Source organism: Drosophila elegans, unplaced genomic scaffold (assembly GCF_018152505.1).
Source record: "Drosophila elegans isolate 14027-0461.03 unplaced genomic scaffold, ASM1815250v1 contig_149, whole genome shotgun sequence".
In the NCBI taxonomy this organism is placed as follows: domain Eukaryota; kingdom Metazoa; phylum Arthropoda; class Insecta; order Diptera; family Drosophilidae; genus Drosophila; species Drosophila elegans.
The window spans coordinates 21,698,865-21,722,824 of NW_024545513.1; the positions used below are offsets into that span (position 1 = coordinate 21,698,865).

At 37.3% G+C, this 23,960-nt stretch overlaps 3 protein-coding genes across 6 annotated transcripts; 1 reads left to right on the forward strand and 2 right to left on the reverse strand.

The window, feature by feature from the left end:
• Positions 1 to 211: 211 nt before the first annotated feature.
• LOC108147690 (plexin domain-containing protein 2) lies at positions 212 to 13,452 on the reverse strand. 2 transcript variants are annotated; one of them, XM_017274403.2, is made up of 8 exons: positions 13,311 to 13,452; positions 4,875 to 5,741; positions 3,982 to 4,191; positions 3,757 to 3,908; positions 3,615 to 3,687; positions 3,119 to 3,552; positions 3,017 to 3,034; positions 212 to 1,657 (listed from the first exon to the last, which is right to left on the reverse strand). In XM_017274403.2, exons 1-8 carry the CDS (start codon positions 13,396 to 13,398, stop codon positions 1,589 to 1,591), a joined length of 1,911 nt encoding a protein of 636 aa, XP_017129892.1. In that variant the 5' UTR covers positions 13,399 to 13,452; the 3' UTR covers positions 212 to 1,588. The 2 variants fall into 2 exon arrangements, with proteins under 2 accessions (XP_017129892.1, XP_017129893.1); XM_017274404.2 differs by lacking the exon at positions 3,017 to 3,034 and having other exon boundaries at positions 13,311 to 13,451.
• Positions 13,453 to 15,352: 1,900 nt separating this feature from the next.
• LOC108147617 (antigen 5 like allergen Cul n 1) lies at positions 15,353 to 22,198 on the forward strand. Of its 3 annotated transcripts, none has more exons than XM_041710881.1 (3): positions 15,353 to 15,435; positions 21,255 to 21,634; positions 21,758 to 22,184. In XM_041710881.1, exons 1-3 carry the CDS (start codon positions 15,433 to 15,435, stop codon positions 22,008 to 22,010), a joined length of 636 nt encoding a protein of 211 aa, XP_041566815.1. In that variant the 5' UTR covers positions 15,353 to 15,432; the 3' UTR covers positions 22,011 to 22,184. The 3 variants fall into 3 exon arrangements, with proteins under 3 accessions (XP_041566815.1, XP_017129742.1, XP_041566816.1); XM_017274253.2 differs by lacking the exon at positions 15,353 to 15,435 and adding an exon at positions 16,781 to 17,126 and having other exon boundaries at positions 21,758 to 22,198; XM_041710882.1 differs by lacking the exon at positions 15,353 to 15,435 and adding an exon at positions 21,023 to 21,106 and having other exon boundaries at positions 21,758 to 22,179.
• Positions 18,306 to 19,861, reverse strand: LOC108147745 (ovalbumin-related protein X-like). The gene is made up of 3 exons (XM_017274476.2): positions 19,679 to 19,861; positions 18,593 to 19,618; positions 18,306 to 18,528 (listed from the first exon to the last, which is right to left on the reverse strand). The coding sequence occupies exons 1-3, from the start codon at positions 19,692 to 19,694 to the stop codon at positions 18,401 to 18,403; spliced, it is 1,170 nt and encodes a 389-aa protein (XP_017129965.1). The 5' UTR covers positions 19,695 to 19,861; the 3' UTR covers positions 18,306 to 18,400.
• Positions 22,199 to 23,960: the final 1,762 nt, after the last annotated feature.

A 23,960-nucleotide genomic window follows, 5' to 3' on the forward strand; every position in this document is an offset into this window, starting at 1 on the left:
ATGTACTACCTGCAACAGGACAGCTTTAAATTTGAGAGACTAGTTTGCGTAGAAACGGACGGACGGACAGACGGACGGACAGACGGATGGACATACGGACGGACATAGGTAAGTATCAAAATCAAACGACTTTATCCTATAAATCTTTTAACAGTGATTCTCAACGCTGAACAAGCTTAACCAAATTGTCAAAAAACAACGCCCATCTCAGTTGATTTTTGAGTATGTTTTTTTTATTTAAATTATCATGTATACATAAGAAGAGCTTAAAATACAAGTTTAATTTCTTTATCAAAATACATTGTTATACAATTTTCTTAGTTGTTTTCGCTTGGATTTTTGCGGTTTGTTTCTGTCGCGTTTAATCGGTTTGATTTTATTGATATTTCTAATAATCATATTTTTATCTCTTCTCCTTGTTCCAATCTCCCTTACTTAGTTAATTATGGATTTAGTTTAGCTTTTCACACCGCATTTAGTTATAACTTTATATTTATTAATATATATATATATATAAGTTTGTTTTCTTGGTTTTTATTTTTAATATTAATTAATAGAAAAAAATACTAACAAAAAGAAGAGGTTGTCTTGGATATATCCATATATGCTTCACATGCGTACATGCGAAGGTGTATATATATATATATAAAGTATATATATATATATAAGGTCTTTGCGTGCTCGCACAAATGTAATATCCGTGCACGCAATATACACACATAAAACTTGCATACAAATCGCGTATAATACAGTATGAAAAACTGCCGCCGAGTGTTCTGTTCACAGTAATACATTTATCCCATAATTGCTTTTTGCCAAGCTACACACACTTAAAACAAAAACGAACAAAAACTACACAGAATGAGGAAGAACTTTTGGCGAAGAGTCCAGCAAAACGCGCACGCACACAAAAAAATATACAGCCCTTCCTCTGGATAGGATACAGAGTAAGATAAAAAACACTAAACAAAATTGAACTATTAAACAATTAAAAGCACTTTGCCCTGTGTCTGCGTGTCTGTGTGTTGGTGTGTGTGTTTAGGTATTGGTATGAGTGTGTGAGTGTGTGGGTGTGTGTGCGTGGCCTGGTGGGAGCCATTGGTCTGAAAGTATTATGCAGTTGTCTTCGGGGTCATTTCGGTATAAAGGTAAAAAGATACATTTAAAAGATCACTTCATGCTGTTGCCAGTCGTCTTTTTTTTTTCTTCTTTTGAGCAGTTTGTGGACTCGGGGGACTGCGACTGGGACTGCTCTACACAAATCCATTGCTTTTATTTTCAGTTTCGGCAGCGTTTTTAGTGCAAAATCGCAACAATCAGTTTAAAATCTGTCTTTTGTTTGACCTGGACATGGGAACATTACATAACTGAGCGGTTGAAATGTCTTAAATAGATGGGATTGCCCAGTTCGATGAGCAAGTCGTCCATGTTGTGATCGTAATTGGTGTCAATTGCTTCTCAGTTCCCCGCTCACGATACTGCTCTTTCAGGATCCGATTGGTTGGTTCTTCTTCGTCGTTGGTAAAGCTGCAGTTCCCTCCCACGTGTCGCGATCTCTGTACCCCTCTACGTCACCGGCGATCACCTCCTACATGTGTATCGTGGCCGCCGTGTAGCGGGCCTCGCCACGCCTCCATGACCACTGGCTGGGACGGAACTGTGGAATAAAAAACGATTAGAAGGGTCCAAAGTCGATACATTTATTGCTAGCATTACAACTAAAACACTTCTTAAAGAGTCATACATAAAGTTGAGGCTTAAAAAATCCACAATTTTTATATATTCTGAAATTATGTACTATATGTACCTTCGAAAATAAGCATAACCTAAGTTGACACAAAAATTTTAACGCGATTTTCCCGGAATAAAGTTTTAAAAAGTACCATGAACTTTATAACTCAAAAACTTTTTAACCGATTTTCATTTTTTTAATGTTTGTAGCAGCAAATATATATATATATAATATGCAATATAACAATTGTTTATTTTTCGCAATTAATTTTTTGCTTAAAGTTTTAAACACTTCAAAAATCAATTTTTTGGATTTACATTAAAAAAAAAGAAAAATTTTTTTGGAAAACAAACCGTTAAAGAACACCTGAATAAATTCTTTACAATTTTTTTGATTTCAGTTTTTACTTTAATGGCACCACGATTTAACAAATAGAATTTAAATGAAATCCGTACAAAAAATTAAAAAACTAGTTCACTATTTCCCCTCAACTTTACATGTAACCTCTTCAGGTGTCTAGGTGCAAAAATATCTTAAAAATCTGGGATTTTTTTTTTTTTATTAAAAATTTATTAACAGCGAAAATATATAGTTTTTAAAATTATTTGTTCAGCGAAGTCGCCTTTTAGATAAAAATAAGCTTCTTGTTGTGTTTGCACATGCATGCCAAATTAGCAATGTACCAAATTTCCATGGAAAGTGAAGTGGATAACTTAGCTGTTCGTGAAATAAATGGTAATTACATGTACAGAACAGGGTTTGCGGTTCTAATTGAACGCATTGCAAAGCCAACGTCTAATCTCATGGAGTTATTGGCCATAACTAAATTCGATAAACATTTATTTATATTAAAACAACACTTGCATACATTTTATTATAATTGTTCCGAAATAAATTAATTTCAGAAGGAGCATATATGTAAACCGCTTAAACTTTCTGGAACAATGGTGTTAAGTTTTGTTGGATTCATAAATGAGTGTTTATCAAATAAAATGAAGGAATAATTCTTCTTAGATTAAATTTTGACTTTGTAATAGGTTTAGAATTGAACCGCCGCATCCCTGTGCTAATTATCTGTCCATAGCTGTATATCAATTGAAAATAGTCCCTCCTTATTCAATTTTAAAGATTGCAAAGTAAATATTTAACATTTCTACGTTCTTTGGAAAAAATCGTTCTCTAATTTGAATTAAATAAAATATATAATAATATATATATAAATAATACACGCATTAATCATGGACTAACACAGAACGTGCAAAGGTTCACCGTAGATCAACAAACCTGATGTAAATGCTTGGACTGCTTGTAATTGAAAAGAAACACACAGGATAACGATTGAGTATCCATGGAGAGGATGGCATAAACGTTCGTTAAGAGACTCACCTGGATGAGCAGCTGGCCGCTCTTGGTGTGCGGATTGCGGTACGCGTAGAAGAGCCACAGCGTGACGGCGAACACCAGGCAGATGGGCACCATGAACCCGAAGGCCATGCCCACACTCTTGTTGTCCGCTCCCGCCTTCGAAAACTCGGCGTTTCCGGCCTTTTCGTCCGTTTGCCCGCTGCCGCTGCCGCCGCCATTGGTGGCCCCCGCCTTCGGCTTGAACTGGGCCGTGGCGTGCGGCGGCCGCGTACTAATCACGGTAGGCTCCGTAACTGCTGCTGAGGAGCCGGTAGCCGCCGTGACGGGGCTTATCGTACTGCCCGCCAATGCACCGCCACTGTTCGCGGCACCGCTCTTTGGTGGGGACGCATTGTTGCCCTTCTCGCCCAGCGCCGGACAGCTCTCGATGGCACGAACGGCGGCAGTCTCACATCCTAGAATCGAGTTTCACGTTAGAACCCCAACGAACATTACACTCAGCCGAAAGAAAGCCTACCCTTCTGGAGCCACTCGTGCTTCTTGCGGTCGGTTCCCGTGGAGCAGCGGTTCAGTGCCGAGCACCAGAGGCACTGCAAAGCAAACCAAATCGGAGGAATTAGCTAGTTAGGTGGAGGAAGGAAGTGAAGTAGCAGTCTTACCGTAAACGTTGTGTTGTGATTGATACACGAAGTGCAGTCATTGTAGCCAAGACAGGTGGGCTGGGCCGCCAGCTTAATGATGGTCGAGTTGGTGATCTCCTGCTGCTGGAAGGTGACCCGGTGGTACTCGTAGATTGTCTTTCGTCGAGCAACTGGCGGTGTAGAATTGACATTGACAGGTTGGCCACCGACAACAAACACACAAATTAACCGATTAGTACTCACAGTAAAGGTGCTTGTCGATGATGTAGGCGTCGGAGAGGCCAACCTTGACCGGGTGCTCCTTGTCCTGAATGGAGTTAATGTGCGTGGGCACTTGCAGATAGGCGAACACAATGTCGCCGCTTTGGTGCAGCGTCACGCTGAACGTGAACTTTCCGAAATCTGGCTTATCCTGCAGCGTCACATTCTCCCACACGGCAACAAAGGCGGTTCCTGGAATTCGTTTGTAAAACGATAGGTTATATTAAGAGACAGTCCCTGACATTATAAACAAATCACAGTTTTGCTTTACAGCTTTGGAAAGAAACTATTCTCTTAGATCTCGTCATGTTCACTACAAAAATAAAAATGTAATATTCTTTAAAACGACCTTATACACATTTATATGTTTAAACAAAGTTAAGTCATATCGATATAATTCTTGCATGTTTCTTTTTCATCTGTATGATAAAGGTCTTTGATTTTTGTAAATTTTCAAATCTATTATGAATTCGTAAAAAACATCTTATGTCGATTTGTCTTTAAATTTGGATTTTCCTATGACTGCTGTATAATACAGTGGTCTGATTTAAAAAAAAATAATTTCTGAAAAGTTTAAAAATACTACAGCGTATTTCTTAAAAAAAAAAAACAACACAATAAACTTATTTTTTTTTAATTAGGCAATTTGGCTTTTGGCAAATGGGGAACGTGATTTGTGGCACAATTTTTGTTGTGAATCAATAAAAACCGAATTACTGAACTCATTTACTAGCTATGCAGATGGCGGGGGTTATATTCTAGCCAAGTAAAGTAGAGCCTAAATAATGCATTCGGTTGTACAATTAGTAGTGTCGGCTTGGTGCTGATGCTGATGTATCCTCGATGGAAAGAGAGCACAGGGACTTTGAACTCACCGTTGTCTTGCACCCGGACAAACGAGTCCTTGGACATGCTCGTGTCGAAGTTGGCCATCAATGGGGCGATGTATTGGGTGGCCGCCAGCCAGGAGTGAACGTACTCGCCGGTGTAGAGGAATCCGCCGGTGGCCACCGTTATGTTGCGCACAAAGTGGCCGTAGAAGGGGAAATCGAACTTCAGCTCCACGGTCATGGCGCGACGGTGCGACGAGGAGAGCAGGGTGTTCTCCGGCGTGGTCCGCAGGTGGGTCCACAGCGACGCCACCTCCTCTGGGTTGACATAGAGCACGCTGTTGTAGTAATCGTGAAAGTCCTCGCTGCGCACCAGCGACTCGTTCTTGACCCGATTTTCGATTTCGTCATCGGGCACATCCACTCCGGCCACGTCCACATCAATTTCGGTCGCCGGCCGATCCGTGCTGGTAACGGCTACAGCGGCGGAAGCGGCCACCTTCTTGGGGAAGGCCGACTGGGCCACCAGTTGGGTGGGCTTCTTGGCGGTCATGTTGATGGTGGTGGTGAAGTTAGAGCCAGCCCCCGTGGCCGCACCATCGCCCACGCTATAGGCCTTGCGCTGTCCAGTGCCATTGACACCGACGTTGTGCACATTGTAGGACACACTGCCGCCGGCCGCCTTGTTGTCCACGGTGGTCACCGTGGTCTCTGCAGCCGCTGCTCCAGCTCCCACTGTCGCACTGCCATTGACATTCACAACCGACTGGTACTGGCTCGTTGCGTCTGGCTTTGCATCCACAGGAACGGCTCTCTTTTGCCGGTTCAGCTGGTCCGTCGTCAGTCGCACCACCTCTTGGGCATTAAGGAAGGGCAGTGTTGTGTCCAGAGTATCATAAGTCTCCTGGTTGGCTGCAAAGAAGATAAGGCGGGTTATTAAAGTGCTGTATACCTTATATAACTATTATTATTACACAACAACAGAACAACTTTACAACTCAAATGAGCAATTTTGAGTATCTCTGGACTTCAAATTCGGGAATACACTTTTCAAGCAAACAATACACATACAGATAATCTAAATTCTGACCCTTCTGACCTCATTAATTGAAAGCCTTATTTCATCAACTGGACATCCTGGCATGAAAAGACGCTATCATATGCCTGAGTAGTACTACAACCGCATTTTGTGCTCATTTGGGGGGCCTACATACTTGCTTGTGTTGCAACAAAACCAAACCCAGCTGTTATTTGAAGCCGCTCTCGATATTGATTTTCTATTTCATTTCGCACATGTGCCGACATATGCATGTACTTGTACGAATACCACAATGACACATCAAAGACCATTGTCGACAGTCCCCATTGCAATTACAACATTTACAACATTTACAACATTCACAACATGCGGTCAGCGGTGGGCGGTTAAGGGTTTTGGGGGATTTCGATGGCTTGAGGGGCCGACAGGAGGACTTTTGCACCCATTAACAAACGATATCGATTACAATTGCTTTAACAACAACAAGCTAGCTGGCAAGCACAACTGTTTGCAACTTTGGTCTACCAGAAAGTTAGCCGTGATTGATTGATTAACAATTCATTTCCCTCGACCTAGGAGGCTATTAAGAAACAATGCTATAAACCTGATGTAACCATCCGACCTATATACTGCGAGGACTTGAGTTTCAGCGAAATTATATTTGGAGATATTTTTGAACAGTCCTGTCAATGAGAGATAAAGTAGAGGCCAGTTATTGGGTGGTGTATATATTTGATCTATCAACACATTAAACATTTTTGAAATCGAACAGGTATTTTAGTAATAATTAAGAAACGTTTAATTATTTTATTTATTTTATTTTAATATATTTGAAAACCAAAGTTAATATATTTAAGTGGGCGAAAGAACTGCTCCTTACTTATAGTAATTTAGCTGAGAAACTGGTATGGTATTTTTTTTGGGTTTTAATTTGATAACATATATAAAAATGACTTAATGATGACTTATAACATATCTAGGCATATTTCATATTTAAATTTATTATTTAAATTTTCTACTCATACTCTGGGTATGCCAAAATGTTTTTAGTTAACTGCACTCTCACATTTGTTTGTTATCCAGAAAAATTGTATTCGAGTGCTTTAGTCACCACTCACCCGTAAAACTTTCGCTTCGCTTCGTTAGTGTGTGCACCTACCATGCGCTACGCAAAGTGAAACATGTGTTAAAGCCATGAAACTATTTTTTATTTAGAGAGTGAAAAAAAAATGTTGAAGTCATAACCCCATTAAAAATCGATTGTGCATTGTATTGTTAGATAACCCTTTAGTGATTATTGAAAATTGTATTAAAAAAAAGAAGAAGAACAAAGGCAACCAAAGACGAAGTTTATATACCCTTGCAGTTATCACAAACGTATAATATTCAATAATTACATATAACTAATATACAACTGTTATACGTTTTCTTGCTTTTATGTAAAATAAATAAAAATGTAATACCAATAAAAATGTTTGAGTTTTCGACATATGTACCACATGTATATATATTGTAAGGCCACAAATTTTTACCTAGTTGATTAAAATCTAGCAAAACACAAGTACTAAAACCGCTCGCCCTTTTTCCCCTACTCACTTATTATTTATTTGTTGCGATTGCAGTCGAAATGATTTAGCAAAGCCCCATTTCAGTGTCGCAGCTAGATGGACATGCACATCTATTGGGAACGCCACCTGCCACCCGCCACCTGCCATCTGCCACCCCACAGAGCACCACCCAATCCGCCCAATCCAGCCCCCTTAGCCCACTCGCCACCCAAGCAATACACATTCGCGTGACGCCGATCCAATTGAACCCAGTGTTAATTGCTGTAAGTGGCGGTTTTTGTCTTTCCCCAGGGTTTCTGTTATGGTCGTTAAAATAATTGGCGTAAATTTAAGCGGCACTTGATTGAAACCCGATTCGTTTTCCAATATTTCATAGAGCAAACATACAATACAACATACAGTTCCGTGTTCATATCGCCATTTGCCCAGATCTCTTCACTCTGCAATCATTCCACGCCAATCCAAAATCTTCTTAATATATTCTTTTGATTTTAATTAACTTTAACTGACTAGATAATTGAGTTGATATCTCTTTTTTGAATTTGCTGTAGCATTTTTTCTGTTTGGCCGAGCGGACAACCTTAGAGGAACCAAAAGAAGTCCACAAGTGGAACGCATAATTTGCACAGTGACCCACTTTCGAGACTTCGTAGAACATCTTTAATTGTCGCTGCGGATGAAATTGAATGCAAAACAAGGTGTGAAGGACGAATGAATCAATGAAAGTCGATGATATCGAGACGTAAAACAAAAGTAAATATGATTGCAAAACAGTTTTGATAGTAAAACCTGTCCCGCCAAAAAATAAGACTATTTAGTTAATAATATGGAATAATAGCTCTTCGCAATTATAAGAATATAAGAGTTTTAATTAAAATTTTAATATTAATGTGTTTGACTAACTAATGTCAAAACTCAAACCAATTTCAAAGAGTTAAAGCTCAGTCTTCAATTTTTAAATGACACATTCCTTAGGGTACTTTTCTGTATACGATAATTTCGTTTGCACACATTTCTTTGCCTTTCATAATAGCATTCTCTTCAATTTTTAATTTTTGCTGACGTTCAGAATACCTTATCGCAAAACGAAAAACAATACTGTCGATGATGTCGGTTAACTAGGAAAAAATTTACATGTGTACGTATACAATATTCTGACAACAAAACAATGAAGTATTTATGGGCTTTTGTGGATATGTGATGTATTGACCGTACCAATATTATTACAGTGCAAATAATAACAGCTTAAATAGTTGATTTTAAAACAAATAAATTTGTAATATTACTTAAGGGGTTCTTGAATACATCATTTCTTTCTTGCATATTTACTAAATTGGATGAATTCGCATTTGTGGAATTACTTGACATTGAGTTCAGGAATTTGAAATGCCAGCAACAACGTTCTTCTTTTTTATTTCTATAAGGTATGCATTATACAAATGCAAAAACACTATACTTTTAAAAATGTTCTAGAACCCAGCAGTGTTGTTGAACAAAGCAGTTTCCAGAAACCTAAAATAAATTATTAGGATGATGGGAAACATAGGTAAATGGGAAAGTTCAATTATATCTTATCATTTCTATATATTAATTTAATTTGACCAGTTTCTCGTAACGTATAAAACCGGATGAAATTTGTCACAATCCTTTCTAGAAACGCGATTTAAAAATATAAGCATTGGGATATTTATTACTAATAATTACTGCTTTTTAGTTTGGAGTTTCGACTCTATTATTTCCCACTGATTGCTGATAAGAGGTGCACTTGGGGAGGTACCTTGTTTATCAGAGTTTCCATAAAAATGCCTGCCTTGCACCGACGCTTCGGCGAGTAATTTGTGATGCACGCTTTTACCTAAATTTGTCAGGTTGATTGACGGGCGGTAGAACGCGAACTCGAACATTACGACACGGAAAAAAATCAGAGCAATATTAAATTCATTTTCGATTTGATTTTTTTTGATTTGAGATTGATACCTAATATATATACACACATTTCACACATCTTATGCAATAGATAAAATTAGTCGCTATTTACTGTAGAGACGTATAGTGTAAGAAGGTATATATTAAATGTTTTTTAACATATATTTCGATGTTAAGGGTGCGATTTATCACTAGTTTTCTGTTTTGCTTATATGCTCTTCACACTGTGATATACTAAAGCAAAGTGTAAATGTCATATAAAACACATTCTCAGTACAATATGTAGGCCAATGAGGTTTTGTTTTTTACAGATCAATAACATTATGAATGTTTTTGTAGTATAAAATCAAACTGATATTTTCCAAATGTTTTTGTTTATATTCCTGTTAAAAATTTCTTTATGTGCATTTGTCGTCAATTTAAATCCGCTCGTTGCACCAGGCAGCCGTGGACAGAATTATAACGCACTAACAGTTCTTCTGTCGCCGTTAGGCGGAAAAGCTTATCAGCGGGGAAAAAACGGGGACAAGCCGCAGCTTTTTAATCCAAGAAACCAACAGTAGGGCATCAAACTTATTTCAATGATGATGATCTTGTGCTAATGACGAATAACAAGAACAATGGCAAGCGATACATTTGTATAAATGCGTAGATTTTGCTTAGCCACAATGGCTTGCAGTTGTTTATTTGCCTCAAGGGCTCCGGCTCCCATGAAGAGGTACTTCAACTTGAACTTTTGCGTTGCGCATTAGTTGCAACAAGAAGTCTATTGATGCGTGAAACGTTATAAGTATGGTTTTATAATTCAGCAGCAAGATGTTCTGTCCCAATTTGGGTACTCTGATTTATAAAACTTTGATAAATAAGAATTCGCTAAATAAACTTCATATGAAATATTATAAATCATGTTATTATCCGGGTTTCTCCCTAATAAATCTTGAATATGGATATTATATCACATACAAAAATGGTTCCCTTTTCTTTTGTTTTGGCAAGTATAATTTTAATCAAGAACTTAAGTGACACGTAAAAGGAACATTGCCACTAGGAACAGCCCTTACCACAGAAACCAGTTTCAGAGGCTGTGTTGTCAACTGTTTTTGAGGCAGACCACTTTAGCAATTGCACCGACAAGATAACCTGTTGTGCCTTTGTCACCCGAGGTTTCGTAGTTTCTATGGACGTAAAAAAATTGCTAGGTCTGCTAAACTCATCAGAGTGCCGAAGCTGACATTTTTGACACCCAGTTTTGAGTAATAAACGGAAATTAAAAGATAACCAAGATGGGGAAAACACGGCTTGAATTCCAATCTTGTCGTTTTGGAAAGTTTGTGTTCTAAGAATCTAATAATATTTTGATTTTTTTCGCGTTGTCTAAGATAAGATTTAATTAGTTTGATTATTAAATAATTCTATTACATCTGGATTCAGTGTATTATCACTTACAAATATAGTGCCAGAGGCAAACAAAATTCCTTTAACTTATAAATTTTTTAATGTGGTCTTTTTGTCATTTTTTAAGCTTTTAATTTTTAGTTTTATTTCATTTAATATGTTTTAATACCCTTGTATTCATGGGATCGATCCGAAATTATAAAAAACCATTTTACCGCATAGTTCTTCGAAAGCAACCAAATTTTACCCGATCGTTCCCTATGGCAGCTGATCCATGATCCGTGTTACACATAAAAAAAATGGCTATATATAGCCGAGTGCCCCATCTATCAGATGCCCACCTAACCAATTAAATAATATATACATATGCTGATCAAGAATATATGTACTAAATATGCTGGGAAATGTATTCTTTTCTGCGCTACTAAGTTCTGACCAAAAAGAATACCCTCAGCAAGGGTATAAAAGCATCATAATGCTTCTAACAAGTTGCAAGAAACTTTCACACACGCAAAAACGCCTAAGTTTACAGCACTGATAACAATTTATCAACTCAGTTCATAATGTCAATATAAGATAAGATTTTGAAAGTAACATATGTATTTAAAGTCTTTGTTCTTTGCTATCTTTCTTTGTAATCCATAGACATATTTTTGAATAGGCAATTTATAGGTTAATGCAAATTCAGAACTCTTGCTTGTTTTGGAGTATCGAAAAAGCTGCGAGGATCAGTAATTCAAAACCGGGCGAGTGATTACTGTAAGCGGACAGAAGCCATGGCTTAGCAGATTGGAGCAATAAGCGAATGCCCTTGATAAGAAATGGTGGTGCCAGTAGCCGACTGACGCCAGATGCAAGTCCAATGGGAATGGGTTGCGAATTGCAGTTGAAATTCCGCTGCAGATAAGTGTTTCCGACTCGAGGGGTATCCCTGTCATTTAAAGGACTTAGGAAAAAACATCCGGCTCTATTAGTTAAGATATATACGCGATACTTCCTACAGCCTTTAGAAGATTAAATTATATTAAATTTAGCGGGACCCTTTTTAAAACCAAAAATCAATTCATTTTTTGATGTTAATGTTAACAAAATTTTTTGTTTATTTTACAAAAAAAAAAAAAAAAAACTTCTTGACGGGAATTTATCTATTAGTTAAGAAATATGTCACTTAATATACGCACGGCTAATTTGTATAAGTGGTTTCCCTTGCTTAAAGAGACAAACCACTAAAAGAAAACTGATATTGATCATTAATTTTGAAAATAATAACAAATAAATAATGTGAACTTTGTTGTTTTGTGAGAGGTTTGTTCAGCTCAAATGCTGAGTTTATGGTCCGTTAAGGCAATGCAATATTGCTCATTTTAATTACCCTAGTTGTTTGAAAGTCAGTGGAAATTCGCAAATATTTCGATACCTGTAGCAGATGTGCGTCAGTGTGTACGGTATTTAAATTGGCCACGCAGATAAGAGAGTGCACTTTAACTGATGCCAAAGCGACTGGTTGGCTGGAAATATGTAAATAAATGAGCCGATAAGCAGACAAAGAAAGCTAAATGTCGTACAAACTGAATCAACAAAACAAGACAGAAATAATTGAAACTGTGAAAAGTAAGCACAGTACTCGGTGGGTGGTGAATGGGCGGTATTTCCGTTACGTAAGCGCTTTTCCCCACTATTAGCTTTAATTTCTTATTGGGAAAACTGAAAAGTGCCGTTAGCCGGTGCGCAATGTTGCCACCTGTCGCAGAAACTAAATGAGTTGCCTGCCTGTGTGGTTTTATCATCTTTTAATTTTTTTTTCCGCCTCTTGAACGTTTTGTTTCAATTGCAAATTGCGACAAAAACAATGAGCTTTTTGCGCCTTAATCAGCGATTTCAATTGATATATGCAGGTTGTTCGCCTGGTGGCGACGTCGCTGATGGAAAATTGTTGCACGTTAAGTGGGTGCGTCGCACAAAATGAGTGCGTCGCACAAAACAAAACTCAAAAATAATTTACAGGCAGTGGGAGTTGGTTTATTTTTGTTTTAATTTTTAGTTTTAGGGGGCGCATTTCCACAGGACGTTGCCCATTTTCACACTTGGCTGCTCACACACACACACACAAACATTCGGTTTTTCGTCGTTGTCAATTAACGCATTTGATGTGCCAACACACGAAAAAAAAAAAAACAAAAAAAAATACAACATGGCAGCGGTAAATTTCCCCATACGAAAAAGTACCAACTGGTCCCCTTTCAAAACCTTCTCTCCACCCATGAACAACGATGAATTGTCTTATGTGCACTTTGTGTACAAACAACAGGTCATAAATACATAAATACACCTTTCCTACAAATATGTTTTTAGGTCTTTCTCCGCCGTCTTATTCGAATTTTCGAAACTGCGTACAAGAAAATAACAACCAGATTTACAGCCAACACACACACTCACACACGCACACCAGCGAGGTGGATGGATAAAGACAGAGAAAGAAGGTAAAAGGGATGGAAAATCTGGCGCAATGGGAGCTACTGTTTAGTCTACAGGATTTCACTAGGTTTCACTTACACCAGGCCGATATGCCAGGAATAGCCACATGGCACAAGGCCAAAAGGATCGCAATTCGCGCGCACGCACAACCGACACTCTTCGCCATTGTTTAACCGCGATTTTCAGTGATTTCGTTGGGAGTGAAAAAAAAAATACGGCAGTGACTTGTAGAGGTGGCCAAACATCGATGCCCGACATCGATAATATCGGTGTTTTCTCCTTGATGCGATTGGTTCGAAACTTGGCTCGGCCAACCGGGTTCCCAACCGAAAATGAATCATTTTTTATAGCCCGATTCCATTGCTTTTCTGCAACAGCGCTTTTTTCTTTGTATTTGTATTTATTATAAAACTTCATCCTAACGCTACAAGTTTGGAACTTATAAGTTAATGCGCTAGTCACTACGAGTTTGCAAATATCTAATTGTTACATTATACTTAAAATTAATTTTCATAAAAACTAACCTAAGTCGCCTTCTATTTTTACTTTAATTTACGTAATAGTGTTTTTAAGGTGTGTGAATAATTTTATCTTGAATTGCGTGGCACTGCTAATATTTTTAAGATGGTTTGGGAGCTTATTCCATGATCGAATAGCATTAATTAAAAATTGTCTTTCGGATGTCAATGATCTAGGTCTTATGCAAGTAAGATTGTTTGCTCTTCTAGAGGATGTAAATTGAAGTTTTTCGAAAAGATACAAAGGTTCTTTTTGGAAAATAATTTTTTGCAGAAAAATTAAGTTCCGCATCTTTATCCATTCATTTAGCGAGATATCGAATATTTTCAGCGAAAATTCGTATACGTGATCTGTATGTGGTTGGTTACCTGGCTATGCAATTAAATAGAACTTTAATTCTGTTCTTGCTGGTAGTGTCACAGTTTGAAAAAACTTCTACTCCATAAAATAGCGCTGGAACAATGCAGGTTTTAGCTATTAGTAAACGTATATGGGTGGGCAGGCAATTTTTAGTTACGGATAATGTCCTTATTATGCCATATGTTTTCCCTACAGACTTTTTAACATGATCATTCCAGGTAAGAGTTCTGTTGAATGTAAAACCTAAGTTTACAGCTGTATCAACGTACTCAAGTGGCGTGCTATTCATACTCAGTGGCTGCAAATTGTTAAAAATCATCTTTCTTTTACTTATGACAAGACATTTTGATTTTGATGGGTTGATCCCAAGTCCATTGTTGCCGGCCCACTCATTTACACGTTCAAGTTCTCTGTTACAAACATCTATACATTCATTTATTCTGTTTAAATTACGACTCACATACATTTGGACATCATCAGCATACAAGTGTACATTACATTCAGATAACGCATTGGGAAGGTTTTTTCTTTCATAAGAAGTACATGTGGTAGAAGACTAAAAAAGCGTCGTTACAGCTCGCTGTTGCGATAAATGGGCTGTACATGTTTTAAAATACCAACATAAATCAGTGGATTTCTTACGATAGTTCTGCTGAACGCGTATGATCACTGATAATGATGCAAAAATTCTTCAATCATGATCAACAGAAAAGGAGCGTAAAAATATTACGCTACCATTTCTTAATACATGATACATATCTGCTAGCGTATATAGATGGTATAAATATCGATAAGAACAAACAGAAAAATCGGAATGTAAACAAAACAAAAATAAAAAAACAAACAAAAATAAATTAATTAATGCGTAATGTATCATAAGCTTTCAGCAGAACCAACTTGATTACTATTAATGCTAAATCTTTATTTAACACTCATAAAATTTTTTTGGAGGACGAGATTTTTTTATCGGGAAAATGATATTTCACGTTCTTTTCTTTTTTATTGATGGTTTGTTTACTTTACGTGGGCCGTTCAGCTTCTTTTGCAACTGCGGGTACCTGTCGAATAGGTCGCAACAACTTTTCTGCAACAACTTTTTGAAGCGGCTGTGTGAAAACCGTATAACACAAGATGTTAATACGATGTAGCCAGACACTTGCCAACATCGATACTTTACTGCAACTATCGACTACTTTCAATAGGTGTGCTTTTGTCGCGTTCGCATAGAATAAATGGCTGCGTTCAGCAAAACAAGAATATCAATAATCAGTCATCTTAAAGCGCTGTTTCTACAGATCACAATCCACCATCCATTTGCTGGATGGTTAGTAAGGTTTTGCCAAAAATATTCCAGTTTGACTTAGATGGTATTTTGCTGACGTGCAACCCTTAAATCTTGGCGCAAAATAATTTAATTTCACTCCTGCCATCTTAGTTTCGGTGATCCACAGTTGTAGTTTAACGAGATCGTAACGGATTCAAAAATGCCATTTCGTGATAAACGTGTTTGAGTTTTAAATAATAATTAATAATAATAATAATTCAATAATGATATCGTTTAATCGACAACTTTTATTAGTTATCAAATGAACTTTGGTATATTTTACTTATGTTTTTTTTTCCACCAAATTCGAAAACATGATAAACTGTTATTTTTAATTTTTAAATCGTTTATAATTTGTAAAATTATTGAAATGATACAAAAGAATTAAATCATTAAATTTAAATTTTAATATAAGAATTGAATTATTACCTTCTTTTGAAATTTTATTTATAGAAATTAAAAATAATGTTCTTATTTTTTAAAAGTTTATCACTCATACGTACTGTTGCTTCTGATCGAAAATTTATTTCTATTCAGGTGGCGTAGACTTGGTTTTATTACGTACACCCCCAAAAAAAAAAAAAACTGAAAGTATAATGTTAATAAGTGTTTCTTAAAAATAAACTTCTGACAGTATTAAAGTCTAAGTATTAATTCAATACAAAATAATACCTACCTTATACTTTTTTGTTTCATTTCTATACCGAAGAGTCTTGAACTGTATTCTAAGGTCTTATTTTTAAGCCACATAATTTTTATTTTTATTGATTTTTTGATTCTTATTGAGACATTTTTCATACCCAATAGCTTTAAATTTATATAACAATAGTTTAGCTTCTATGAACAATTGTTTTTGGGTCTAGCAATAGAATACCTTTGTACCATTGTCGCCTTTCCGCACATCTACTAAGGAATAATTTTACCACCACGGTAACCAAAAGAAAAATTTTACAAGCTGATTTAATTTGGATGCAAAAAGTCGGAATAAAAACCTTTGAGTGATTTTTATATTTTGACTTAAATAAATAAAGACTAGAATAGAACAAATCAAAAATAAAAGATATTTTTGAAGCATTTTATATAAGTGGTAAATAATAATTATTTTAAGATTTTAAAATAGAAATATTAAATTACATTTTTACATGAACTTTTTAATTGTCCTTAGTTATTTTATTGTGACACAGAAAATGACAGATTCCATTGACTTAATTAAATTGATTCCTTTTATTATGTTTTAAAAAATATTTTAAATGCGTGCGGATACTATCCTACATTTCTAAAATTATTACACAGAGCGCGCAGTCCTGTGTCCTTCATTTTGTTACTATCTTCTTGTTAATGTGGGGCTCACTGTAGTTAAACACACATTTATTGAGTCATTATACTCACTTTTGATGAAGTCGTTGTGCATGTTTTAAAAGTAAGTACTTGTTTACTTCTTCCAAAAATAACCAGGCAGTGACCTAAATATATGAGTCGTCTCGTTTACTATTCATGCAAATTTATTTTTGTAAACACCTCAGTAGTTTTTCGTATATGAGTCCGAAATGACACGATCCCAATCGTCGCCTTGGTCCATCCACTTATCAATATCCCTAATAAGCGCCGTCCTGTATCCTTCATTTTGTCAGAATTATTGTGACCCGGCGCTCTGTCCGAATGGCCGACATGTGGCCTGCCAGAGCAGCGGAGTAAGTTGTAAATCTTGAAGATACGTATTTGTATTATAATTTCAGTCAGAAGTTTGCAACGCAGTGAAGGAGACGTTTCCGACCCTATAAAGTATATATATATTCTTGATCAGCATCACTAGGAGAGTCGATCTAGCCATGTCCGTTCGTCTGTCCGTCCGTTTTTTACGCAAACTAGTCTCTCAGTTTTAAAGCTATCTGCATGAAACTTTCCCAAAAGTTGTCTTTCTATTGCAGGCAGTACATAAGTCGGAACGGATCGGACGACTATAGCATAAAGCTCCCATAGGAACAATCGGAAACAAAAATTAAAAAAATTATAACTTTGCTGTTTCTGAATTTTAGTTCTACGACATTTAGTAATGATTAAATATTTCAGAATTACGGCTTAAATTTCATTAAAATCGGACGACTATAACATAAAGCTTCCATAGGAATAATAAAAATATTAAAATAATGTTTTCCTTTATAAATATAATTTTTCTAATTTAAATTCTTTTTGACTTATTAATAACTTGACAGTTCTGAACTAGGCTTTTAATAATATTAAAATCGGAAAACGATATCGTATAGCTGCCATAGAAACTATCGTATAATTGAGCTGCAAATCATCATAGTTTCAATGTTTTTAATTCGCAAAATACGCAAGTAAATGATAATTTTAATGTTTTCAAGAATATTTAATGTTTGCACTAGCTGCAAGGGTATATGAACTTCAACTTGCCGAAGTTTGCTTCCTTTCTTCTTATGATAAACATGATCTGCGTACACATGAAAAAACACGATTGCGAAAGTTTCAAAACTCTAGCTCTTAAACTGGACTCGCAATCGGTATAAAAACAGACGGATAGACGGATATGGCTTTATCAACTCGTCTTGTCGTGCAGATCAGGAATATTTATACTTAATAGGGTCGGAGATGTCCATTTTACTGCGTTACGAAATTCCGACCAATTTTATGATACCCCCTGCAGCGGCATTACAAAATATATGTATGTACATATGAGCATATATTAAAATACAAACAATTTCAAATAAGTACAAATTCTGGCGATAGCCCCCGATGAACTTGTTGCTCGAGTCCCACGATAAGAAAGTCCGTGATTAGCTTTCTTACGCCAATTTTCGACGAAAAACCGTAAACGAAAATCCCAGAAAATAAAACAATAAACTAGAATATTTGGATGTTGCTAAGCGAACAAGTACATTTTAAAGAAATTTATTATCAAAATGTGTAATCATTTGAAGTCCTCATTTTGCAAGATTTTGGATCCTTATTTATGTGGCCGAGGCCTCTTGATATGACCCATCAATAACACTGAGTTGGGGGTGCGGATGGCAAAGACAAATGGCCGATTAGCGACGATCTCCTTGGAATTGTCAGGCAGTGACTTGGCATCATCTGGATATATAGAATTGATAGCTTTGTAGTAGTTTTTAGGCCCGAAAAGTAGCTGAAATCTTACCTGAAAAGTGCGAATATTCTGTTCCCAACTCCAATACTGTAATTTTGGCCCTATGCAGGATCTTGTCCAAGCGCACCGTCTGTTCAAGCAATTTGGTCACCTTCGAGCTGTCCGTGAACACCTGGCTGAGGCCCAGCTTCTTCAGAGGATCGCCCATGTCACAAACGGATTCGAACCAGAACCAGGGCAGGCCCACCGTGACCGACTGGCGGTGCAGGCGGTTGGCGATCCGGTTGAGATCGAACTCCGGTTGGGACAACTGCTGCTCGAGGTTGGCCAGTCCGTCGAGCTGATTGGGCAGCAGGATCAGCATGCTGGTGGCACTGTCCTCGAAGGGCAGTTCCAAGGCGGTGGCGTCCAGTTCGGGCAGATCGGCCAGACCATAAACTTCGTGGTTTTGCATCATTGCAACATTGATAGTTTTACCTTTGGCGTGGTGGAATTCGGATAACCGCGTGTTGCCTCTTTCGAACTTGTGCTTCCACAAACCCTCGAATTTCACGTGGTTCGTGAGTATCGCCTGCATCTGGGAGCTAATGTCGGAACCCTGCATCCAGAAGGGTAACCAGCTTGACATGTCCCTGCCGCTATCCATGTCCACAGGTTCCGTGCCGGTGTTAAAATAGAATTTGGAGAACTCGTCGTAGCGGGAATTGACTTTACCCAGCTTGTGGTTGTAGAATACTCTGGAGACACAAGTTAGATTGGCACTCTGGAGATGCTCCTTGAACTTGATCAGTCGCTCGAAGTCCAGGGCCACGAAAACAGGGTGCTGGTTGAACTCGCCGACCCGCTGCACTTCGCTGCGTGTTTCACCCTCCGATGCCCTGTAGATCAGTGCCAGCAAGGCGTGCACGGCGAAGGGTGAGAAGGCAACGTTGCCATACTGATCTTCAAACTTTATCATTTCCTGGAAGAGCTTGGCGCTGAAGCGGGTCATGTAATTGGGCGCCAGACATTCTCCGGGCTCTGGCTTCGCAAGGCTTTGGGCAACCTCAAGATGTCCCAGTGCCAAAAGAAGGATCGCTGGAAGAAACCGTATTAGTAACCACTTTTTATAGATGCGGTGGTTTCCCATCTACCCACCGACTTTGCTCGCCATTTCTTCTTATCTCTGACTATTTGCTCAAAAGTGAATTAAACTTGAACTAATAATATTTTATTCTTCCGCTTCGCCGACCAGCTCGCTATAGTTGCGCTACGAAACTGAACGTCTCAAAACTTATCAACAGAAGCAAAAGCAGATTCAGAGCCAGGCTGCACAGCTACACAGTCCGTCCGTCAGTCCGTCTGTCCGTCCGTTTCTACGCAAACTAGTCTCTCAGTTTTAAAGCTATCTGCATGAAACTTTCCCAAAAGTTGTCTTTCTATTGCAGGTAGTATATAAGTCGGAACGAGTCGGATCGGACGGCTACAGCATATAGCTCCCATAGGAACAATCGGAAAAATAAATGAAAAAAAATTTTAACTTTGCTTTCTTTAATTTTTTTAGATCTTCGACATACAGTGATGGTTAAATAATTCAGAATTACCGTTTCATTTCATTAAAACCGGACGACTATAACATAAAGCTCCCATGGGAACAATAAAAATATTAAAAACAAGAAAGAAAGCAAACTTCGGCAAGCCGAAGTTCATATACCCTTGCAGCTATCGCAAGAATTAAATATTTTTGAAAACATTAAAATTATGATTTACTTGCGTATATGTTTAAAAACATTGAAGCTATGACGATTTGCAGCTTAATTATTTGATTGTTATTTTATATATTTTTATTATTTGTATGGGAGCTATACGATATAGTCGTCCGATTTTGATGAAATTTAAACCATAATTCTGAAATATTTAACCATTGCTTTATGTCGAAGAACTAAAAAAAAAATTAAAAAACAGCAAAGTTATAATTTTTTTCAATTATTTTTCCGATTGTTCCTATGGGAGCTATATGCTATAGTCGTCCGATTTTGATGATATTTTAACCATAATTCTGAAATATTTAACCATTGCTTTATGTCGAGGAACAAAACAAAAAATTAAAAAACAGCAAAGTTATAACTTTTTTTCAATTATTTTTCCGATTGTTCCTATGGGAGCTATATGCTGTAGTCGTCCGATCCGACTCGTTCCGACTTATATACTACCTGCAATAGAAAGACAACTTTTGGGAAAGTTTCATGCAGATAGCTTTAAAACTGAGAGACTAGTTTGCATATAAACGGAAGGACAGACGGACAGACGGACGGACAGACGGACAGACGGACGGACAGACGGACATGGCTAGATCGACTCTACTAGTGATGCTGATCAAGAATATATATACTTTATAGGGTCGGAAACGTCTCCTTCACTGCGTTGCAAACTTCTGACTGAAATTATAATACCCTCTGCAAGGGTATAAATATAACATAGGGGTACTCAACCAATTGGAAAAGAAAAAAAATTCAAATATATTAGTACCTAAATACTAGGTATTATATCAGCTTTTTTCTAAGGTGCACACAAATCAGTACCCAGGTAAGGTTTATGGGAAGAAACATATTTGATACCTAGATACGCCTATAGGTATACGAATCCGGGTACTCCCCAAACACTGATCTTATTTTCAAGGTGGTCGACTAATGTTTTATACTGTTTATTTTGTAATTTCCTCCCAACAAATTAGCGCTTCGTCAGCGGCTGCAATGGGCAATTTGTGCAGGTGGATCCATTCATCCAGCAGATCCTGCAGCTCCACAATGAACGCCGCAATCTGATTGCAGGCGGCGGGGTGAGCGGGTTCCCCAGTGCCGTGCACATGGGCACCATGAGCTGGGACACAACGTTGGCCCAACTGGCCGCCTACAATGCACTCCAATGCCGAATGGCGCACGACGAGTGCCGGAACACCAATACGTATCGCTATGCTGGCCAGAACCTGAGCATACTTTTCACTAGGACCGTTGAAGTCGGTGAATTTCTGCGGCAGCGTATTGCAGCTTGGTTTGATGAGAACCGCGACGCGACGGCCGGCGACATGGAGAACTATCAGATGCGTGGTGGACCGTGCGTACCTGTTTGGGAAGCTGGTTGTAAACGATGCATCTGCTCGCTCGCAGCATGTGCACGTGCATCGTTTGCAACAAGCTTTTATTGGGTTTTTGGCTGTATTCTGTGTCCTATTTGCAGGGCCATCGGACACTTTACGACCATGGTGAACGAACGGAATAACAAAGTTGGGTGTGCAATCGCTCGCTTTACGGACGCAAATAACGTGCAGGCCACCCTTCTGGCCTGCAACTACGCGGTCACGAATGTATTGAACAATCCGGTCTACCGAGCGGGATCCGCCGCTACAGAATGCTCAACAGGTCGCAACCCCAATTATCCCAACCTTTGCTCCTCGAACGAGGTCTACAACTACAACCAGTGGTCGGGATGAAACTCTCAAGAATAATCTGCTGGTCTTGTAATTGTGAATCGTTGATGTGCTAATGCCAAGAAAAGTTTATTGATATTAACTGAAATTTTTATATTTGTACTTAAGAAAATAATCATTTTTCACATCCTTTCTTCTTGCATAGTTTTTTTTTTGTATTAAAAAAATATATAAAATAAAGAAGGGAACCAAGCTTCGGCAAGCTAAACTTTATATTCCCTCGCAGCTATTGCAAAAATTAAGTAAAACATCAAAATTTCGAATTATATGCGAGTTTAAGTAAAGGAGTTATTTAGAATTTATATTGTTTTATTTTATTTTTTTATATGTAGGTACACTAAACATATATTTAAAAACACACACAAAAAATTTCATATCGTCCCGTTAAATATTTTCAAAATTACACGCAAATTTAAAAAAGGCGTTGAGAAACTGTAATTTCATCAAAAATGTATGTATATTCCTTATTACTTCAATTAATTACTAGATTTAACATTACTTTAAAGAAATCTGTTTGGTTTTTTTCATTTCGGAGAATCCAGTTCAGAGATATAGTCGACATCGGAAAACGTCTTTTTTTTTTTGAAATAAATATTTTTACTATTACTATATTTACTGTATTTTACAGCTTAAAGATATTATGGTATCTTGTGAACACATTTTTAGATCTATATATTTAAAAGTTTTCTCTGAAAAAAATCTGGAAAATTCTCTTTTTTGACCTTCTAACGGTATATAATCCCGTAAACGACAATGGTACTAAGAATGTTGACATTTAAATCATACAAAAGAAGCCCAGGATAAAATACCGGCTACCTCGCAGATAGTGGATACAACCACCGCATGTAGTGGGGACTAGAACCACTGCAATAACGAGCTTTGTCCAAAGTGGAGTTAACAGTGTATAAGAACTGAAGTGATATTTGTTGATAAATGGAGATGGATAAGCATCGATAACACCTCGCAGATAGTGGATACAACCACCGCATGCAGTGGGGGCTAGAACCACTGCAATTACAGAGCTTTGTCCAAAGTGGAGTTAACAGTGTACAATAACTGATGTGATATTTATTGATAAATGGAGATGGATAAACATCGATAATACCAACCAACCAAAGTTAACCAAACATATTAACGATATTTTGATATCAGGTTAACATCGATGTTTCTCCTCCTTTAGCGAAAACGTTGTTGCTTAACATTTCTGTTCGGAAACCGGTTGTCTCATCATGTTCTGAAAATGATCTGTATTATCGAAGTTTTTAAAGCATCTGTGATAGGACCGAAGTTTTGAATGCATTGATAACATATTTTTAACATCGATTAAATCTTTATTTGAAACAAAATAACCACTAAATTCGATGTTTGTGGGCATCGGTGATATTGGCTGAAATTTACAATGTTTCATGGATGCGTGTAATAAAATTAACAACCGTGATCTTTAAGACAATTCAAATTTCAGCTTCACGTTCCTAGCATTGTTTCAGCTTAAGACACAATAAATTAACAATTAATTCAAATAACACAGATATTTACTTTTACCTCATTTTTAACGAGTGTGTCCACACCTTCTGACTGTTTTAAGTACCATATAAGTCAACTAACAATATAAATACACTTAAAATAATAATTACACTGTCAACGGCTTTGTTTAAATCACTACTTACAAGTTTTGCTGGGATCTAAATGATGTTAAACGCTTAATTCAAATATAATGCTTATGTGTAAAGCTTAATTGTTGGTAAGGGTTTCCTTTTTATATAATTTAGTCATTTTTAGTGTTTAAGAACATTGTTTACATATTTTAGATGAATGGTATTAAGTATTAAGTGCATTATAGCTGAAATTAAGAATTTGATCGTGTTTTGTTGGAGGTGGATAAACATCGATAAGACATTTATTTTTAAAAATATCGATAGGGCGCATATCTTAAACATCGATAGGTCCGATATA

Bases quoted from the DNA above. Each gene is read 5' to 3' on its own strand.
- LOC108147617 (XM_017274253.2), top strand. From the start codon at position 16,983: ATGACACGATCCCAATCGTCGCCTTGGTCCATCCACTTATCAATATCC. The intron at 17,127-21,254 runs GTAAGTTGTAAA...CCAACAAATTAG, and splicing joins TGGCCTGCCAGAGCAGCGGA to CGCTTCGTCAGCGGCTGCAA. The intron at 21,635-21,757 runs GTGCGTACCTGT...TCCTATTTGCAG, and splicing joins TATCAGATGCGTGGTGGACC to GGCCATCGGACACTTTACGA.
- LOC108147745 (XM_017274476.2), bottom strand. The intron at 18,529-18,592 runs GTAAGATTTCAG...CTATATATCCAG, and splicing joins AGAATATTCGCACTTTTCAG to ATGATGCCAAGTCACTGCCT.
- LOC108147690 (XM_017274403.2), bottom strand. From the start codon at position 13,398: ATGGCGAAGAGTGTCGGTTGTGCGTGCGCGCGAATTGCGATCCTTTTG. The intron at 5,742-13,310 runs GTAAGTGAAACC...TCTTCTTTGCAG, and splicing joins TCCTGGCATATCGGCCTGGT to CCAACCAGGAGACTTATGAT. The intron at 4,192-4,874 runs GTGAGTTCAAAG...AACGAATTCCAG, and splicing joins TGTCCGGGTGCAAGACAACG to GAACCGCCTTTGTTGCCGTG.